This window comes from Anomaloglossus baeobatrachus, chromosome 6 (assembly GCF_048569485.1).
Source record: "Anomaloglossus baeobatrachus isolate aAnoBae1 chromosome 6, aAnoBae1.hap1, whole genome shotgun sequence".
Taxonomy (NCBI): domain Eukaryota; kingdom Metazoa; phylum Chordata; class Amphibia; order Anura; family Aromobatidae; genus Anomaloglossus; species Anomaloglossus baeobatrachus.
This window is the reverse complement of record NC_134358.1, coordinates 538,633,450-538,650,597: the sequence shown is the minus strand read 5'-3', so window position 1 is coordinate 538,650,597 and position 17,148 is coordinate 538,633,450. Positions and strand designations below refer to the sequence as shown.

Sequence of the window (17,148 nt, the reverse complement as noted above, 5' to 3'; positions counted from 1 at the left end):
CCTGTTTCTCTTAGCTTACCTTGTGTCTTGTTAGTGCAGCAATGGGTTTTGTGAACCTCACCTGCCCCTCACTAGCCATGGTATCTATAGGGTCTGCTCAGGGTCTCAGGTTCCTGTTTGGCGACAGTTGCGGAGACTGTATAGGGACTGGCGAGGAGAGTAGAGACAGCTGCAGATGGGGACAGGAGGTGTCCCACCTACCCCTCTCACTAGCTCTAGGGTCCCCCGCTGTTATATGGCCACGGTGCCCACTTTGTTGTGTTTTTTTTGCAAGTCAGATGCAAATAAATATGAATGCTCCGTGCGGAGCTGCCGCCCAACCTCCACCCCACTGACTGTCTCCTCCCCAAAATCCTTTAAAATGTAAGCCCGCAAGGGCAGGGTCCTCTTCCCTCTGCACTAGTCTGTCTATTGAAACTTGTATATGTATTCTGTATGTAACCCCCTTTTCATGTACAGCACCATGGAATCAATGGTGCTCTATAAATAAATAAATAAATAATAATAATAATAATAATAAAAATGCTCCCGCCATGCTTGTCATACCAGGCAAGTATGACAGTTATCATCAGACAGCAGTATGGACTCTTAGGGCGGCTTTGCACGTTGCAACATCGCACGTGCAATGTCGGCGGGGTCAAATCGAAAGTGATGCACATCCGGCGTCACTTTCGACATCGTTGTGTGTAAATCCTAGATGATACGATTAACGAGCGCAAAAGCGTCGTTATCGTATCGTCGCTGCAGGCTCCGACTTTTTCATAATTATGCTGCCGCGACAGGTATGATGTTGTTCCTCGTTCCTGTGGCAGCACACATCGCTGTGTGTGAAGCCGCAGGAGCGAGGAACATCTCCTTACCTGCCGCCGGCGGCTATGCGGAAGGAAGAAGGTGGGCGGGATGTTTACATCCTGCTCATCTCCGCCCCTCCGCCGCTATTGGCCTCCTGCCGTGTGACGTCGCTATCACACCGCACGACCCGCTCCCTTAGGAAGGAGGTGGGTCGCCGGCCAGAGGGACGGTCGCAGGGCAGGTGAGTGCGTGTGAAGCTGGCGTAGCAATAATTTTCGCTACGCCAGCTATCACAAGATATCATATCTGCGACGGGGGCGGGGACTATCGTGTGCGACATCGCAGCATCGGCTTGCGATGTCGCAACGTGCAAAGCCCGCCTTAGAGTATGTGCACACGCTGCAGATAATTTCTGCACCTAAAACCTGCACCTTGTAGCTGAAAAAAACACATCTTGTGCCCGAGAAATGCATGCGTTTCTTTGTGCTTTTTTGGTGCGTTTTTGTGCCATGAGGTTTTTTTTTAGTTTCTTCAATGGCTGAAAGGGCTAAAAATCACAGGACAAAGCGCACAAAGAATTGACATGCTGTTTCTTTTTTTCTGCACCCAAAACTGCAAGGAAAAAAGAAGCAACATGCGCAGAGCATTTCTGAATTCTCATAGACTTTGCTGGGAAAAGGAAAGACATGCAGATTTGGCAATAAACCGTACCAAAAAAAGCGGCAAAAACACATGAAAAAAAAACACAGCTAACTAGTAAAAATTTGAAGTCAGATATGTATGTACAAGAAGTTTGTAGTATTCACAGTTTTTTAGGTTTTTTTTCAATTAAGATGTATGGCAATACCTGCTGGGCAAAGTCCACATGCAAAAGAACCAATAGTGTTGACACACTGCACCAAAGGATTCTGGGAGCAGGGAGGATTGAGCAGAGAACATTCATCAATGTCTTTCGTACATGAAGATGCTCCGCTCGGTGCTGTCCACCCTGCGTCACATACACAGCTGTATCTGGGCTGCAAGGTCAATAGAAAAGGTTAGAAACAAAATATATCACTGTGAATTCTAATTTTTCCGAAATACTGTATATATATATATATATATATATATATATATATATACATACATACATACATTTATACATATATTATGTGCTTTAAAAATGTTTATATATATATATATATATATATATATATATACAGTCATATGAAAAAGTTTGGGCACCCCTATTAATGTTAACTTTTTTTCTTTATAACAATTTGGGTTTTTGCAGCAGCTATTTCAGTTTCATATATCTAATAACTGATGGACTGAGTAATATTTCTGGATTGAAATGAGGTTTATTGTACTAACAGAAAATGTGCAATACGCATTTAAACAAAATTTGACCGGTGCAAAAGTATGGGCACCCTTAGCAATTTCTTGATTTGAACACTCATAACTACTTTTTACTGACTTACTAAAGCACTAAATTGGTTTTGTAACCTCATTGAGCTTTCAACTTCATCGGCATGTGTATCCAATCATGAGAAAAGGTATTTAAGGTGGCCACTTGCAAGTTGTTCTCCTATTTGAATCTCCTATGAAGAGTGGCATCATGGGCTCCTCAAAACAACTCTCAAATGATCTGAAAACAAACATAGTTGTTCAGGGGAAGGATACAAAAAGTTGTCTCAGAGATTTAAACTGTGAGGAACATAGTAAGGAAATGGAAGAACACAGGTACAGTTCTTGTTAAGCCCAGAAGTGGCAGGCCAAGAAAAATATCAGAAAGGCAGAGAAGAAGAATGGTGAGAACAGTCAAGGACAATCCACAGACCACCTCCAAAGACCTGCAGCTTCATCTTGCTGCAGATGGTGTCAATGTGAGAAGCTGTATGGGAGAGTGATGCGAAAGAAGCCGTTTCTGCAAGCACGCCACAAACAGAGTCGCATGAGGTATGCAAAAGCACATTTGGACAAACCAGTTACATTTTGGAAGAAGGTCCTGTGGACTGATGAAACAAAGATTGAGTTGTTTGGTCATACAAAAAGGCGTTATGCATGGAGGCAAAAAAACACGGCATTCCAAGAAAAGCACTTGCTACCCACAGTAAAATTTGGTGGAGGTTCCATCATGCTTTGGGGCTGTGTGGCCAATGCCAGCACCAGAAATCTTGTTAAAGTTGAGGGTCGCATGGATTCAACTCAGTATCAGCATATTCTTGACAATAATGTGCAAGAATCAGTGACGAAGTTGAAGCTACGCAGGGGATGGATATTTCAGCAAGACAATGATCCAAAACACCGCTCCAAATCTACTCAGGCATTCATGCAGAGGAACAATTACAATGTTCTGGAATTGCCATCCCAGTCCCCAGACCTGAATATCATTGAACATCTGTGGGATGATTTGAAGCGGCTGTCCATGCTCGGCGACCATCAAACTTAACTGAACTGGAATTGTTTTGTAAACAGGAATGGTCAAATCTACCTTCATCCAGGATCCAGGAACTCATTAAAAGCTACAGGAAGCGACTAGAGGCTGTGATTTTTGCAAAAGGAGGATCTACAAAATATTAATGTCCCTTTTATGTTGAGGTGCCCATACTTTTGCAACAGTCAAATTTTGCTTAAATGCGGATTGCACATTTTCTGTTAGTACAATAAACCTCATTTCAATCCAGAAATATTACTCAGTCCATCAGTTATTAGATATATGACACTGAAATAGCTGCTGCAAAAACCCAAATTGTTATAAAGAAAAAAGGTTAACATTAATAGGGGTGCCCAAACTTTTTCATATGACTATATATATATATATATATATATATATATATATATATGGGTTTATAAAAGAAAACCATAAAAAACTAACTTTTATTTACTGCAATAGTAAATGAGTAAGTAAGTCTATCACTTAATGGTGTCTCTGTGAGATCCCCTGTCTGGGTATCAGTTAGGATCGAAGGAAACGTATTGTTTTCTATGGTTTAATTCAGTATTTGAAAAAACATAACAAAAAGAAAACTTAAATGCTGCCAGGAAAAAGATCCATTGACAGGATTCTCTCTTCTGAATACAAGAGGAAAACAGAACTCACAGGTTTCTCAAAAGCTTATCTTATGCATGGACGGTCAAGGCAGAACTCATAAGCCTTCCTTTTGCATCATGGAGGACTCACAGGCTTTCTCCATAAGTGGGTGGAGCAAGCAGGACTCACAGGTTTTCTATATGAATGGGAGGGAGAAGCAGGACTCACAGGCTTTCTCTATGAGTGGGCGGAGGAAGCAGGACTCACAGGCTTCCTCTATGAGAGGGTGGAGGAAGCAGGACTCACAGGCTTCCTCTATGAGAGGGTGGAGGAAGCAGGACTCACAGGCTTCCTCTATGAGAGGGTGGAGGAAGCAGGGCTCACAGGCTTCCTCTATGAGAGGGTGGAGGAAGCAGGGCTCACAGGCTTTCTCTATGAGAGGGTGGAGGAAGCAGGACTCACAGGCTTTCTCTATGAATGGGAGGGAGAAGCAGGACTCACAGGCTTTCTCTATGAGTGGGAGGGGGAAGCAGGACTCACAGGCTTTCTCTATGAGAGGGTGGAGGAAGCAGGACTCACAGGCTTTCTCTATGAATGGGAGGGAGAAGCAGGACTCACAGGCTTTCTCTATGAGTGGGAGGGGGAAGCAGGACTCACAGGCTTTCTCTATGAGAGGGTGGAGGAAGCAGGACTCACAGGCTTTCTCTATGAATGGGAGGGAGAAGCAGGACTCACAGGCTTTCTCTATGAGTGGGAGGGGGAAGCAGGACTCACAGGCTTTCTCTATGAGAGGGTGGAGGAAGCAGGACTCACAGGCTTTCTCTATGAATGGGAGGGAGAAGCAGGACTCACAGGCTTTCTCTATGAATGGGAGGGAGAAGCAGGACTCACAGGCTTTCTCTATGAGTGGGCGTAGGAAGCAGGGCTCACAGGCTTCCTCTATGAGAGGGTGGAGGAAGCAGGACTCACAGGCTTTCTCTATGAATGGGAGGGAGAAGCAGGACTCACAGGCTTTCTCTATGAGTGGGAGGGGGAAGTAGGACTCACAGGCTTTCTCTATGAGAGGGTGGAGGAAGCAGGACTCACAGGCTTTCTCTATGAATGGGAGGGAGAAGCAGGACTCACAGGCTTTCTCTATGAGTGGGAGGGGGAAGCAGGACTCACAGGCTTTCTCTATGAGAGGGTGGAGGAAGCAGGACTCACAGGCTTTCTCTATGAATGGGAGGGAGAAGCAGGACTCACAGGCTTTCTCTATGAATGGGAGGGAGAAGCAGGACTCACAGGCTTTCTGTATAAGTGAGAGGGGGAAGCAGGAATCACAAGCTTTCTCTATGAGTGGGCGGGGGAAGCAGGACTCACAGGATTTCTCTATGAGTGGGAGAAGGAGCAGGACTCACAGGCTTTCTCTATGAGTGGGCGGAGGAAGCAGGACTCACAGGCTTTCTCTAAGAGAGGGAGGGTGAAGCAGGACTCACAGGCTTTCTCTATGGGGATAGTGGGACACACAGGATTCTCTTATTTAAAAATTATTTCATGTAAGAGAAGGTTGAGCCAGTGCTGCGGCCCAATGGGTACACTCTCACTCACACCCGTGAGCATGAGTAGAAGCAGGGAAGTATAACTCGTGGGATTTCCGGATGGTTGGGCGGAGGAATTTAAAGACTTATCTTATGAGTGTTCAGTCAAGGCAGCTTTCTCCATCAGCAACCTGGGGAAGGAATCACTTGCTTTTTCCATGTATGGACATGGAAAGCAGGACTAAGGGGTACTTTGCACGTTGCAACATCGCTAGCATCGGCTAGCGATGCTGAGCATGATAGTGCCCACCCCCATCACACATGCAATATGTGGTGATTGCTGCCGTAGCGAACATTATCGCTACAGCAGCGTCACACACACATACCTGCTCGGCGACGTCGCTGTGACTACCGAGCAACCCCTCCTTCAAGGGGGAGGTGCGTTCGGTGTCAGAGCAACGTCACTGTGACGTCACTAAGCTGCCGGCCAATAGAAGCGGAGTGGCGGAGATGAGCGGGACATATCATCCCGCCCACCTTCTCCCTTCCGCATTACCGTCGGGACGCAGGTAAGGAGATGTTTGTCGCTCCTGCGGGTTTACACACAGCGATGTGTGGAGCTGCAGGAACGACAAACAACATCATACCTGCGGTCGACCCGACATTATGAAAATGACCGATGCTACACAGATCACCGATTTTCGCCGCTTTTGCGATCGTTTATTGGCGCATCTAGGATTTATACGTTGCGATGTTGTTACCGGCGCCGGATGTGCGTCACTAACGACGTGACCCCGACGATATTTCGGATGCGATGTCGCAACAGGTTTTCTTTATATGCAGACAGGGAAAGCAGAATTTGGAAGCTTCCTTAAAGAGTCAACGGGATCCATGATGCAGACAAGCTGGAAGAAGAAGGACTCGAAGGCTTTCTCTCCGACTGTATTAGTGGGCAGGGAAAGCAGAGCTCTCAGGCTTTGATGTGTGTGAAAGAAAAATATCGACTCACAGGTTTAAGGCCCTTATATACATTAGCTGAAAGTTGGATGAGGCCCCCAACTTTGTGGGACTGGCAGACCACATTGTTGAGTATCAGAATATCTTGAAGATCTCTTAAAAGATTATGTCAGGGAACATAAGAATTGGGAAGTTAAAATTTGTTTTCAAGGGTGATGCCCATATTGAAAATGCATAACTCGGCTGAGCCAAGTGTTTGTGTACAGGGGGTGTAGGGGCCCAAATGAGTTGCCATATACAGTATATAGCCAGCTTTACTCTTGCTGTGAACCATAGGGAATTTGCCATATGTCACGTTATTCTTACTACATCTTAAGTTTCTTCAGTTTTATCCATTTGCCAAATTATACAGGTTGGCCTATTGTCAACCACTTACCTGACCTTGTATTCTGTCCAGATCTATACATTTTCCATGTCCGCAGAGTTCTGCAGACCCTGCCTTACAGTCGTCATACTTGGAGGTACACTGCGGACCATACCACTCCGGAGTACAGGAGCAGCTGTTTCACAATAAGACATACATATAGGCAGGTAAATGGCAAATATAAGAGAGATCGATATGACATTAGTCACTTTCCAATTCAAAGTTTTTTGGTTTTCTAATTAAAGGGAACCTGTCAGGTCCAATATACAGCCAGAACCACAAGCAGTTCTGGGTGCATATTACTAATCCCTGCCTAACCGTCCCTGTATCTAGTAGCATAGATGAAGGGATCTTTATAAAAAGTATTTCTAAAGATTCTTTATAATATGCTAAAGAGGCCAGAGACTATTTTCAAGGGCATTAGTTCCCTTGGCTAGTTGGCCCCCTTAGCACATTAGTACCCCCACAGGGGCATGCTAACATGCTAATGAATGTGCAGCGTCAGAGGCATGGTCAGGCTCACCTCTGTTGCCACCTTTGGTTTTAGGCTCAGTGTGCATGATCAGAATGTCATCGGACTTCCGGTCATGCGCACTACACCAGTTTGAAGCCGGGACGCGCACACCCGGCTTCATAGTGCGCATGACCGGAAGTCCGGGACTTCTGATCATGCGAGATTTCTGAGCCGAAATTCAGCGATGACAGCAGAGAGTGGTGAGATCGACCATACCTCTGACGCTGCAGATCATTAGCATGTTAACATGCCCACAGGGGCGTGTTTACATGCTAAGGGGGCCGACTAGCCAAGGGAATTAACCCCCTTGCAACTAGTCCCTGCACTCATTAGCATATGATAAAAGATCTTTATAAATACTTTTTCTAAAGATCTCTTTATCTATGCTACTAGATGCAGGAATGGTTAGGCAGGGATTAGAAATATGCACCCAGAACTGCTCGTCGTTCTTGGTGCATATTGCACCTGACAGGTTCCATTTAAGAAATTAACATATAATAAATTCTAACATATCAATTACAAGAATTACAAAAAAGAGAATTTTGTTTACTTACCGTAAATTCTTTTTCTTATAGTTCCGTATTGGGAGACCCAGACAATGGGTGTTTAGCTTCTGCCTCCGGAGGACACACAAAGTACTACACTCAAAAGTGTAGCTCCTCCCTCTGAGCTTATACACCCCCTGGAGAACCAGATCTAGCCAGTTTAGTGCAAAAGCTGAAGGAGAATAGCCACCCACAAGTAAAAACAGAGCAAGAACCGGAACAACCGGAGACTCTGTCAACAACAACAGCCGGTGATAACACGCGGAACAAGAAAGTGCCAACAGGCAACAGGGAGGGAGCTGGGTCTCCCAATATGGAACTATAAGAAAAAGAATTTACGGAAAGTAAACAAAATTCTCTTTTTCTTTATCGTTCCTATGGGAGACCCAGACAATGGGACGTCTCAAAGCAGTCCATGGGTGGGAAATAAACAGAAAAACTAAGAAGTAGGCGGAGCCTAACTTCACAAATGGGCGACAGCCGCCTGAAGGATGCGTCTGCCCAAGTTCGCATCTGCCGAAGCATGAGCATGCACTTGGTAGTGCTTTGAAAAGGTATGCAGGCTAGTCCAAGTGGCAGCCTGACAGACTTGTTGAGCCGTAGCCTGGTGCCTGAAAGCCCAAGAGGCACCGACAGCTCTGGTCGAGTGTGCCTTGATCCCCGGCGGGGGAGGCACCTGAGAACACTGGTAGGCGTCCGAAATGGTCGACCTAATCCAACGGGCTAAGGTCGGCTTAGAAGCAGAGAGGCCCTTGCGCCACCTAAGAGCAGCGGTGCGAGACACATAGATCCGGAGAGCACGCACCAGATCCAGAGTATGCAACACTTTTTCAAAGCGATGAACAGCAGCAGGACAAAAGGAAGGTAGGGTAATGTCCTGGTTAAGGTGGAAAGGAGAGACCACCTTAGGTAGAAAGTCCGGAGTCGGACGGAGAACCACCTTGTCTTGATGAAAAACCAAAAAAGGTGACTCCGAAGAGAGCGCAGCCAAATCGGAGACTCTCCTGAGGGAAGTTATGGCCACTAGAAAGACCACTTTTTGTGAAAGACGAAACAAAGAAACCTCCCTAAGAGGCTCAAAGGGGGGTTTCTGCAAAACCGTGAGAACCAAATTGAGGTCCCAGGGATCCAAGGGCCGCCGGTAAGGCAGAATGATGTGAGACGCGCCTTGCATGAAGGTGCGGACCTGAGCCAGCCGGGCGAGACGCCGCTGGAACAACACTGACAGAGCTGAAACTTGTCCCTTGAGAGAGTTGAGGGACAGTCCCAGCTGCAGACCGGACTGTAGAAAGGACAGAAGGGTCGGCAAGGAAAATGGCCAAGGAGGATGGCCGGAAGAGCGACACCAGGACAGGAAAATTTTCCAAGTCCTGTGATAGATCTTGGCGGAGGAAGACTTACGGGACCGAGTCATAGTGGAGATGACTTCAGGAGGGATACCAGAAGCCGTCAAGATCCAGGACTCAAGAGCCACGCCGTCAATCTAAGAGCCGCAGAATTCAGGCGGAAAAACGGACCTTGTGAGAGAAGGTCTGGACGGTCCGGAAGATGCAACGGCACCTCTACGGACAGATGGAGCAGGTCTGGGTACCAAGCTCGCCTGGGCCAGTCTGGAGCAATGAGCATGACTCGACGGCCCTCCATTCTGATCTTGCGCAGGACTCTGGGCAAGAGAGCTAGAGGGGGAAACACGTAGGACAGACGAAACTGGGACCAGTCTTGAACCAGAGCGTCCGCGGCAAAGGCCTGAGGATCGTGGGAGCGAGCCACGTAAACAGGAACCTTGTTGTTGTGACGGGATGTCATTAGGTCCACGTCCGGAGTGCCCCATTTGCGGCAGATTGACTGAAAAACTGCCGGGTGCAGGGACCACTCGCCACTGTCCACGGTTTGACGGCTGAGATAATCTGCCTCCCAGTTTTCCACGCCTGGGATGTGGACTGCGGATATGGTGGACTTGGAGTCCTCCGCCCATTGAAGGATGCGTTGTACCTCCAACATTGCCAGGTGGCTGCGTGTCCCGCCTTGGTGATTGATGTAGGCAACCGCTGTCGCGTTGTCTGACTGGACTCGGATGTGCCTGCCCGCCAGCAGATGGTGAAAAGCTAGGAGAGCCAGAAGCACGGCTCTGGTTTCCAGCACATTGATCGAAAGGGCTGACTCGGACGGAGTCCAAGTGCCCTGCGCTCGGTGGTGGAGACATACCGCTCCCCAGCCGGATAGACTGGCATCCGTGGTGAGGATCACCCAGGACGGGGCCAGAAAGGAGCTCCCCTGGGACAGAGAGAGGGGCCGAAGCCACTACTGAAGAGAGCTCCTGGTCTGTGGCGACAGAGCCACTAACCTGTGCAAGGAGGAAGGCCGCTTGTCCCAGCAGCGGAGAATGTCCAGCTGCAGGGGACGCAGATGGAACTAGGCAAAGGGAACAGCCTCCATTGACGCCACCATCTGACCCAGCACCTGCATCAGGCGCCTGAGGGAATAACGGCGGGGCCTTAGCAGAGAGCGCACCGCCAGTTGGAGGGACTGCTGTTTGACTAAGGGCAACTTCACAAGTGCCGGCAGTGTCTCGAACTGCATCCCTAGGTACATGAGACTCTGGGTCGGAGTCAGAGTGGATTTGGGAAGATTGACAAGCCACCCGAATTGGGCTAGAGTGGCGAGAGTGAGCGAGACACTCCGCTGACAGTCCACGCTGGATGAAGCCTTGACTAGAAGGTCGTCCAGGTAAGGGATCACTGTCAACCCCTGTAGGTGCAGGACCGCAATCACTGCTGCCATGACCTTGGTGAATACCCGAGGAGCTGTGGCCAACCCGAAGGGGAGAGCCACGAATTGGAAATGTTCCTCTCTGATTGCAAAACGTAGCCAACGCTGGTGTGACACTGCAATTGGCACATGCAGATAGGCATCTCTGATGTCGATGGATGCCAGGAAATCCCCTTGGGTCATTGAGGCAATGACTGATCGCAGAGACTCCATGCGAAAATGCCGCACCTGAACATGCTAGTCCTTTTTGGGGACTAGGAAGAGATTTGAGTAGAAACCTCTGAACCGTTCCCGGGCGGGAACCGGTACAATTACTCCATTGGCCTGCAAGGATGCCACGGCCTGAGAGAAGGCGGCGGCCTTGGAGCAGGGGGGAGTTGACAGAAAAAATCTGTTTGGCGGGCTGGAAGAGAATTCTATCCTGTGCATGTGTGGATATATGACCTCCTGAACACAAAGCGATAAACTGGCTAGATCTGGTTCTCCAGGGGGTGTATAAGCTCAGAGGGAGGAGCTACACTTTTGAGTGTAGTACTTTGTGTGTCCTCCGGAGGCAGAAGCTATACACCCATTGTCTGGGTCTCCCATAGGAACGATAAAGAAAACAAGAAAAAGTAGCATACAAGAATTCCAATAAGTAGCTGATTGTGATAAATATCACAGCATTTAAAACATGACGCAATTAACTTGCAAATAGTTATCACAGATAAGAAATGCAAAAGAAGGAAAAAGTGGAAAGAAAAAAAGTTAGGATCCATATCCTCCAGGGACCATGAGGATTGGCCTAGCACGTATATTACTGTGGGATAAAAGACCCCCACCAGCGGTTATGTCAGAAAGATTGTAGAGATTATGAAAAGTGGAAAATTATGGAAGTAAAAGCGAAATTAGATGCAAATAAATTGTCTAGTAGGAGTTGTCTCAAAATATTTTGGAAAGTTGAGAAGGACAGAAAGGATTCCCAGTGGAACCATTTGGTAGTAGTTATGGTAATTTCAGCCTGTGATTCATCATATCAATCATACCTTCCATATTCTAAATTGTGGCTATCTCTGCAAACAATTATTCCAAAGATGGGGGTCCATCAAATTCCTCTGGTGTGAAATCACTGTCATGGTACCCTGAAGAAGGTGTCTTAACAGTGAATTTTTTTTTGCAAGCTAATTCAGATATAGAATTAGAAGAATTCCAAGAAAATCCAAAAATATTCACAGTAGTAGATAGCTGGATCAAATACAGAGCCTCATAGAAAAAAGAAAAAAAGAAACCTAAAACGCAACTTTTAATTGACAGATGATAAAAAGTGAAAGCGTGTTCACTGTAATAAAAACGTGAGAGTAAACACGTGGAAGCTTGGTCACCAGAAACAATGATGCCAAAGCTTGAAATAGGGCTCAACAACAGACCCAATCAAAGTCACCACCGTATGTCTAGCTGGGGTGAAAATAGGGCACAATAGCGGACCCAATCAAAGTCACCACCGTATGTCTAGCTGGGGTGAAAATAGGGCACAATAGCGGACCCAATCAAAGTCACCACCGTATGTCTAGCTGGGGTGAAAATAGGGCACAATAGCGGACCCAATCAAAGTCACCACCGTATGTCTAGCTGGGGTGAAAATAGGGCACAATAGCAGACCCAGTCAAAGTCACCACCGTATGTCTAGCTGGGGTGAAAATAGGGCACAATAGCGGACCCAATCAAAGTCACCACCGTATGTCTAGCTGGGGTGAAAATAGGGCACAATAGCGGACCCAGTCAAAGTCACCACCGTATGTCTAGCTGGGGTGAAAATAGGGCACAATAGCGGACCCAATCAAAGTCACCACCGTATGTCTAGCTGGGGTGAGTTCCAGAGCCCCCTATAGTACACATACAGAAACCCCCTAAACGGCCTACAAGGGGGAAGTACAGGGGTACCTGGAAGTATATAAAGTACCACCTGGACCTGAGCACCACAATATTAAATCCCCAAACAAAAGGGAACGGTCTTACCAGATCCAGAAGCGGTCATTTAGGGCAGAAATAGAAAAGTTCAGGCTCAAAAGGAGGCTGTCAACAAGCACATTAGATCCCAGGATCATCCAGAAAGGAACCTCTCTAAAGGCGGATGAAACACACATTTGTAAAGATCCCGCCCACCTCCATCCTTCCGCATAGCTGGTGGACGCAGGTAAGGAGATGTTCCTCGCTCCTGCGGCTTCATACACAGCGATGTGCGCTGCCGCAGGAACGAGGAACAACATCGTATCTCCTATTGGTGCGACATTATGAAAATGACCGACGCTACACAGATCACCGATTTTCGATGCTTTTACGATCGTTTATCGGTGCATCTAGGCTTTACACGTTGCGACGTCGTTACCGGCGCCAGATGTGCGTCACTTTCGATTTGACCCCGACGATATCGCAGTAGCGATGTTGCAACGTGCAAAGTACCCCTAAGGGTCATAGTGGAAAGTAATTGATTATGAATTATTTCTATATTGTTAACAGTCTGGAGAGCGGTTTTAATGGCTTGGACTCCTTTATTCAATCTGTTGAGGGCTTACCATTTGATTGTAAGCGCTGTATCATTGGAAGAGTGATCCGTAATAAAACTAGTTATGAAAGTTTGTATGCCAGAAGTATATAACGTGTTAAGAAGCAGAGATTCGCTGAGTCGCCAGGACCATACCATCTTAATAAGGGAGGTACCCTGAGAGGTGAAAATATTGAAGCATGGTGAGATTAGTCACTTTTTTTGTAGAGAAGGACTTACCTGTAACTTCCCGGTGTGTTCTCACATAACGCTCCATTCTGACAAGCCAGCGCTGTCCCGCCATAGAGCTGACATTCATTGACATCTTCTGCACATGTAGGACCCTACAAAATGAAGAAACAATAAAAGACTATATAGGTCAGAACTTTCTGAGCTTTTCTTTGCCAAATAAACTTCAATTAGAAATTAGGAGATGGTCTGGAGTCTGTATACTGTTTACACTTAAAGAAATAAAGACGAGGATTTGAAGCAGACTCATAAGAAATCTGTAAACTCATCTTCAGCATCAAAGGAGGGCAGCGCTGGGCCGAGTGCTCCTGCTTCATTATTTTTTAGAGATCGGCGGACATATCACAACTTGGATCCTCAATGATCTCTCTCCCACGCTGATCAGCTGACTGCATGAGATGAGGACGCCGCACTCTGGGGGATTGGAGGGAGAGTGAGTATAATAGTTTTTTGTAAGTGTGAAGCGTGATGTGAGCCATCTACCAGGATGGGGGGCCATGCACTGGGATGGGGGATGGACCATGTTCCACGATGTGGGGCCATGTACCAGGATGGGGATCATATTTACCAGGATGGGGGGCCATATACCAGGATGGGGATCATATTTACCAGGATGGGGGGCCATCTACCAGGATGGTGGGCCATGCACTGGGATGGGGGATGGACCATGTTCCACGATGTGGGGCCATGTACCAGGATGGGGATCATATTTACCAGGATGGGGGGCCATATACCAGGATAGGGGGCCATCTACCAGGATGGGGGGCCATGCACTGGGATGGGGGATGGACCATGTTCCACGATGTGGGGCCATGTACCAGGATGGGGATCATATTTACCAGGATGGGGGGCCATATACCAGGATGGGTGATCATATGTACCAGGTTGGGGGGGCCATGTACTAGAATGGGAGAGCCATGTACCTGAATGGAGGCCATGTACCAAGATGGGGAATCATATATACCAGGATGTGGGTCATGTACCTGGATGTGGGCTATGTCCCAGGTTGATTGATCATATATACAGAACCAGGATGAGGGCCATGTACCAGGATGGGATATCATATATACTAGGATGGGGGCCATGTACCAGGTTGAGAGATCATATATATAGTACCAGGATGGGGGGCCATATACCAGGATGGGGGGGCTATAACAAGGTCTGGAACGGATTAATAGAATTTAAATTAATTTGAATGGGGAAATTTAATTTGGTATAAAAGCAGATTGAATTAGGAGAAATTAAACTCATAAGTCATGGTATTATTGTATACACTTATTTTATATAACTTGGTGATATCTGCAGATACATCGCTATTGATGTTCTATATAATTTAAATATCATTGGCCCCAGAAATGATCCTTGGAGTTTACCACTCAGATTATTCAATGTATGACATCATTGACTGTCACTATGTTAGAAAACCAACAAGGACAGAGCTATAAATGCATTAATTAAGAAGCAAAAGTGATTGCAAAGATTTAAGAACTGACTAACGAGAAGCTATTTGTGGACGGTGTGTGTTTCATTACTTTGGATTCCATCAGTCAGTAGATTTCTACAATGTCTACTCTGTCAATTTCCTAACCCCTAAGAGGGTGCTAGGCCCGTGTGCCCCTCGCTGAAGACACCGCTTGCAATTGTATTGTAATAATATGAATTGTATTAATGTACTGTATGCAATGTGGTTATGCCTAATGTGTAACTATGACCAGCTAGTGGCCGATTTTTAAATACTGCTTACTGGTGAAGAGGTTAGGTGTTGCCTAGAAATAGGGAGGGTGAGACCACAAAGTACTGTGGGAAGCCCACAGTGGGAGGAGCCAGCTGCAGGGTACAGCCGGGCTCAATCCAAGCTTCAGTTAGCTAAGAGCACGAATAAGAAGTAAAGCAAGCTTTGTGAGGGTTCATTTTTTTACGGGGCGAGATAACGGCCTGTTTTGAACAGTTTGGATACTACATTTTCTGTGTGTCACCGTACCGTAAATAATTTCATCTCTGAACTCGATTTCACAGCAGGGCCTATAACACTTATCTCTCCTAATCCATTTTTTAAGCTGATTTACGACCAATTAAACCTTAGATTAATAATTTAAGAGAGTCGAGACACGAGCTAGCAACCTTGCCATCCGAAGGATTTACTCATTCTGCATTGGAGGATGTAGAAGACAAACTTATTAATGAAACTTATTGTAAAAATGTAAACATTATTATCCAAAAATGACTGTATTTAATGGGATCCACATTCAATGCAAACAAAGAAGCATTTGAAATAAAAATTAAAAGAAAAAAATGTCCCCGAAGGTGTCAATATCCTTTAAATATATCTCCACCTTGAGGATTAGTATTCCAGTTGACACTCAAGCAAATATATACAGTGCCTACAAGTAGTATTCAACCCCCTGCAGATTTAGCAGGTTTACACATTCGGAATTAACTTGGCATTGTGACATTTGGACTGTAGATCAGCCTGGAAGTGTGAAATGCAGCAAAAAAGAATGTTATTTTTTTTTTTTTTTTTTTTTAAATTGTGAAAAGTTTATTCAGAGGGTCATTTATTATTCAACCCCTCAAACCACCAGAATTCTGTTTGGTTCCCCTAAAGTATTAAGACGTATTTCAGGCACAAAGAACAATGAGCTTCACATGTTTGGATTAATTATCTCTTTTTCCAGCCTTTTCTGACTAATTAAGACCCTCCCCAAACTTGTGAACAGCACTCATAATTGGTCAACATGGGAAAGACAAAGGAGCATTCCAAGGCCATCAGAGACAAGATCGTGGAGGGTCACGAGGCTGGCAAGGGGTACAAAACCATTTCCAAGGAGTTGGGCCTACCTGTCTCCACTGTTGGGAGCATCATCCGGAAGTGGAAGGCTTATGGAACTACTGTTGGCCTTCCATGGCCTGGACAGCCTTTGAAAGTTTCCACCCGTGCCGAGGTCAGGCTTGTCCGAAGAGTCAAGGCTAACCCAAGGACAACAAGGAAGGAGCTCCGGGAAGATCTCATGGCAGTGGGGACATTGGTTTCAGTCAATACCATAAGTAACGTACTCCACCGCAATGGTCTCCGTTCCAGACGAGCCCGTAAGGTACCTTTACTTTCAAAGCGTCATGTCAAGGCTCGTCTACAGTTTGCTCATGATCACTTGGAGGACTCTGAGACAGACTGGTTCAAGGTTCTCTGGTCTGATGAGACCAAGATCGAGATCTTTGGTGCCAACCACACACGTGACGTTTGGAGACTGGATGGCACTGCATACGACCCCAAGAATACCATCCCTACAGTCAAGCATGGTGGTGGCAGCATCATGCTGTGGGGCTGTTTCTCAGCCAAGGGGTCTGGCAATCTGGTCCGCATCCATGGGAAGATGGATAGCACGGCCTACCTGGAGATTTTGGCCAAGAACCTCCGCTCCTCCATCAAGGATCTTAAGATGGGTCGTCATTTCATCTTCCAACAAGACAACGACCCAAAGCACACAGCCAAGAAAACCAAGGCCTGGTTCAAGAGGGAAAAAATCAAGGTGTTGCAGTGGCCTAGTCAGTCTCCTGACCTTAACCCAATTGAAAACTTGTGGAATGAGCTCAAGATTAAAGTCCACATGAGACACCCAAAGAACCTAGATAACTTGGAGAAGATCTGCATGGAGGAGTGGGCCAAGATAACTCCAGAGACCTGTGCCGGCCTGATCAGGTCTTATAAAAGACGATTATTAGCTGTAATTGCAAACAAGGGTTATTCCACAAAATATTAAACCTAGGGGTTGAATAATAATTGACCCACACTTTTATGTTGAAAATTTATTAAAATTTAACTGAGCAACATAACTTGTTGGTTTGTAAG

The 17,148-nt window shown here is 46.3% G+C and overlaps 1 protein-coding gene across 2 annotated transcripts in view; it reads right to left on the bottom strand.

The window, feature by feature from the left end:
* CUBN (cubilin) overlaps positions 1-17,148 on the bottom strand; it is a 299,203-nt gene that overhangs the window by 254,035 nt on the left and 28,020 nt on the right. For both annotated transcript variants that reach the window (XM_075315595.1, XM_075315596.1), the window contains exons 6-8: positions 13,293-13,396; positions 6,716-6,839; positions 1,640-1,808 (exon numbers count right to left, since the gene is read on the bottom strand). In XM_075315595.1, the coding sequence (XP_075171710.1) occupies positions 1,640-1,808; positions 6,716-6,839; positions 13,293-13,396 (397 nt within the window). The remainder of the gene's footprint in view (positions 1-1,639; positions 1,809-6,715; positions 6,840-13,292; positions 13,397-17,148) is intronic.